The sequence below is a fragment of the Pinus tabuliformis genome, chromosome 2_1, assembly GCF_031772625.1.
Source record: "Pinus tabuliformis cultivar Carrire ecotype Pingquan chromosome 2_1, CPIR1, whole genome shotgun sequence".
In the NCBI taxonomy this organism is placed as follows: Eukaryota; Viridiplantae; Streptophyta; class Pinopsida; order Pinales; family Pinaceae; genus Pinus; species Pinus tabuliformis.
Window position 1 is genome coordinate 289,393,318 of NC_142299.1, and position 4,558 is coordinate 289,397,875.

The 4,558-nt window shown below is 38.2% G+C and overlaps 1 protein-coding gene across 1 annotated transcript; it reads left to right on the plus strand.

Annotated features, from left to right (window-relative positions):
- The first annotated feature begins 1,231 nt into the window (after window positions 1–1,231).
- LOC149199918 (protein SRC2-like) lies at window positions 1,232–2,461 on the plus strand. Its single transcript, XM_089399482.1, has one exon. It carries the CDS (start codon window positions 1,410–1,412, stop codon window positions 2,298–2,300), a length of 891 nt encoding a protein of 296 aa, XP_089255608.1. The 5' UTR covers window positions 1,232–1,409; the 3' UTR covers window positions 2,301–2,461.
- The last annotated feature ends 2,097 nt before the right edge of the window (window positions 2,462–4,558 follow it).

Sequence of the window (4,558 nt, forward strand, 5' to 3'; positions counted from 1 at the left end):
TCTCTATTGGGGGTTCAAAGATGCCTTTCAGTCGTTTCCAGAGGGAGGACTAGAGGAGCGAGCCAATCCCATCCACTAAGATCAGGTGGACCGGGCCTTTGCCATAGCCAAGGTTGCTCAGTGTTGCAGCAACGAGGTCATCCAGTATGTCGGCGGCCTATTTGGTTTCTGAAAACTGGCAAACCCTAGCTGCGCGCGCCATTTCTCCGGTCTCCAAAATAATTCACAAGTAGTATTTTTTATTATTATCATTTCCGGTTTTAAACAAACAAAGGAAGGAAAATTAAATTTGTTCAAATTGTCCACTGATTTTTCTAGAATTTTGTAAACACTGTAAAGGCCATGTATACGCTCATTATATGCTCATTATATTACTTTTTAATAATAAAAAAATTTAAATATTTTATAATTCAAATATTCTAATAATATTATTATTTATTAAATAAGAATAAATAAGTATTGAGATATATTATTATATTTAGATATATTTAAATATAATATTCTTATTTAATAAATAAATATATTATTAGAATATATGTTCTAAGGTATTTTAAAGAGAAATTAATATAATATTTAAATATTATTTTATTTTAAAGAAAGTAGTGTAAGTATTAGAATATAATATTTACTCACATCTACTCTAATTTCTTTAATAATTGCTACATTTCCAATTTTTTTGACATATTAAGTTGGTCTAATTATAGTGATTTTGTCGTGTTTCTTTCTCTTCTTTTTATCATAGAAATAAGATCTTAAAAAATCAAACTTGTTAGTTTTAGCCAAAAATTTCTCTTATATCATTTTTACCAAAAACTATTTAATTCATTATGAATTACAAAAACCTGAATATAAAAATTTAAAATATTTTTAAATATATAAATAAATTTAATATTAAAAAATAATTATCTCACATTTACTTTTCCCCACCAAAATCTAAAAGACAAAAACCTAAAACTGTTACAGTATGGTTAAAAACACAATAACACAGTTAAAAGTACACTGATAGTGAAAAACACAATAACACAACAGAGTAATCTTCTTTAAGTGCGACTTTACACGTAGATTAAGAGTCTCCGTTTTATATTTGGTCTCTTCAATTCCAACCAGCTTCAACAGAATCGAGATTTCACGTGTTGAATCGAGATTTCACGTGTTAAAGCGTGGCTCCGCAATATCTTTCAACACGAGGAATTTTCTATAACGCGCAATGTACCTATAACTACCTTTCAAATCTTCATCCCACTCAATCAATAATCCAACCTACTATCCATTCGGCTTTTCCCAATTTCAATCTGTAAATTCAGTCGGATTCTGCCCCAATTTCAATCTGTAAATTCAGTTGGATTCTTCCCCAATTTCACTCTGTAAATTCATTTGTTTTCTTCCTCTGTACTGAATTCATCGGTGCGATGAAGGCACGGAGCGTGGAACTAACCCTAATCTCGGCCCGCGATCTGAAGAAGGCCACCATGCTCTCCAAAACAAAGGCCTACGCAGTCGCGTGGATCTCCAACGATCACGAAAGCAGGCAACGGACGGCTGTGGACAAGAACAACGGCAACGATCCCAACTGGAACCACGCTATGAAGTTTATTCTCGACGAGGCCGCCCTACAGCAGGGCCGCCTGCTTCTCGAGATCGCAGTCTATGCCGACGCTACCTTCGGCGACAAAGAGATCGGCCTCATTAGCATTCCCTTGAACGAATTTCTCAACCCCGGCGCCACTTCGGTGCAGTTCGTCAGCTACCAGATCTTAAACTCCTCGGGAAAACCCAAGGGACTTCTCAACCTCTCTGTGAAATTGGCCGAAAAGCCCGAGTTCAAGCAGCAACTGCAGCCGCAGGCAGTCGCAGGGTCATATGGTGCGGCCAAGGCAGAGCCCGTGATCGCCTATCCAGCAGGTTCATTTGGGGCGGCAAAGGCGGACCCTGTGACCGCTTACCCATTCTACCCACCGGCCGGCTCGTCATCGTATCCGCCACCGAATAAGCAGTACCATCCAGCCCCGGCGGACTATCCCCCGCCACCACCTTACTACCAGGGTTACTCTCCGCCTCCCTACCAGCGTTACCCTGCTAACCAGGGATACTCACACTACCCGAGTTACCCGCCCGTTGTTCCTGCAGCGCAGCAGCCGACTAGGAAGAATGATAAACTCGGGATGGGTTTGGGGGCAGGCTTAATTGGCGGAGCTCTCGGCGGCCTATTGCTTGGAGATATTATTAGCGATGCTAGTTACGATGCAGGGTTTGATGATGGTTATTATGGTGATGGCGGTGACTTTGGCGGCGATTTCTAATCGGCTGCTAGGATTTGGCAGGCCGCTGAATTGACACTGTAAATACTAGATTTAACTTTTGATTTATATAAAATATGTTCAAAAGTCTTATTACTCAACTCATCTCTATGCAGAGTTTCCTAAATGAAGAGGCATTTACAATAAAAAATCCCAAATGTTTGAGGGTTCACGAGAGATTACTGACAAAAGTTTACATATAAAATATGGTCAACAATAATATTTGTCTTCAGATCAGAACGATGTCCAGTTTCTCAAATGAACGGGCAATTTATAATTAAAAAATCCCAAATGTTTCGGTGTTTCCAAAATCAAGATGCTGCAAACATGATTAGATTATTGCTTTACACTTCGGAAAAAAATTATGAGTGGGAATAGGAGAGACACAAGATTGACCTAGAGGTATGTGAAAAGTATCAATCTATAGCCCTCAGAGTTGACCACGAAGCTAGGAGTACACCCTAAATTCACAAGGGATTGTGGTTGGTCACTAGAAGGAAAACGAGCAATGTGGTATCTGACTTGTAGAGAGGTGTACATGTGAACTTGAGTAACCTGCGGAATAAAGCAAAACCACATGTGGATTCTAAGACCACAGATTTGAATATAGTGAGAGAAAAATCCCTCTAAGACACAATAGCCTATGTGGAGTTGTGGTTTATTTGATTGGTTAATGAAGTTAGTGTTGAAGGTTTTATTTTGAGCTAAACGGCCAAAAGGAAATGATGAGAAAGTTGGTTAGATCTATGCACAATAAGCATTCAGGGAAAGTACCGAAATATTGTTTGATTAGAGAAGGAACTCTTTTGTGTTATGTAGGCAAGTGTGGCAACTTTGTTAAAGATATCATGCCCTAAACCCTTTTGTGCTATATAGGCTAGTGTGGCAACTCTGTGAAAGGTAATAGGCCCTGGCTCATTGGCTAAAGAGAAACGCACTAAATTCCCATGTATGAAGGAGAGTGTCCTTCATGTTCTCTACCATATTTGAATACCTGATATTACCCAAGTGAATCTTCCTTTCAAGGCATTAGATTTGGCAAAAGGATGGCCAACTGCAAGAAACCTATAGTGTAGTTGGATCTATGGTTGGTTCGAGAGAGGCTCTCCCTTATTTAGTTTCCAATAGAGCTTTAGTAACTCAGATAATTATAACTATTCCCCTTTTGATGAAATGACAATATTATTCAAATTTTTCTTGAAAATTACTATGATGCTCACTCAAAAATCTTGTAGTTTTGAGTTGAACACATTGTAAATGTGCTTAGCTACTAGCTATTATTTTCTTTATGCACGAACCTTGTAGACATAGATATTCTTTGAAATATGGTTCTTATGATGAATGTGAGACACGTAATTCTGAGAAGTAGAATAGTTGAATTGAGCTTTTGAAGGTTCTTCAAAGTACTTTATTATGTGAATTACCCCAACCATGCCATTTGTGGCATTTATGAGCTTTCTTATATCCCTGGATTACAGTAAGTAGACTGGGAGGTTTGCCCAATTGGAGATCTTGGAAAGGGGTGGTTAAGGCCCTATTTGTGATAGTCCTAAGTGATAGTTTGTAGACATGTTATCAAGGAGTCTTAAGTGACTATGTTTCTCAAGCGGTAAGCCAAAATGTTGCCTTCCCTATTTGAAAGTTTTGGAGTATGATATTTGTAGTTTACATTCCCGAAGAGTGTGAAAATATCATCTTAGTTGGAGTCAAGATGAGGATTTGGCCATCCGCAATCTTATTTCTTTATTTTGTGAGAATATTTTTGTAGTTACAAAAGTATTTTGGGTGGGTCTCTGCCCTAATAAAAGTTGGTTTCAACCCTTTGAAATAGGCTTAGGAACTTAGAAAATGTTTTGAAATTCAAGGATTGATTCCCTTATTTTTAGATTGATCTAGAAATTTAGGGATTGTAGGATTTTAGCTGCAATTCTAGGTCACATGGATGATAGGGGTTGTGACCAAGGGAATAGTCATGAGGGGAGCCTAACTACAATGTGTGTTCACTTAATTGGCTTTAAGTACCTTTGGAGACTATCTTAGTTCTCATAATGACTTGGTGACTTGGTGTCCTGATTTTTGGGGATCGAAGAGTTGTCTTATTCACAACAAGGGTAAGGTTGGATGAAGGTCTTAGTGGCCTTATGCCTGCTTAACAATCCATTACTATATGGGGTCTTTGTTGCTTCTGTTAGTCATGATATGTTAAACTAAGCTAGACTCAAGGCATCAGAGTGAGTATGCAAGTTCTTCCAATGACTAAT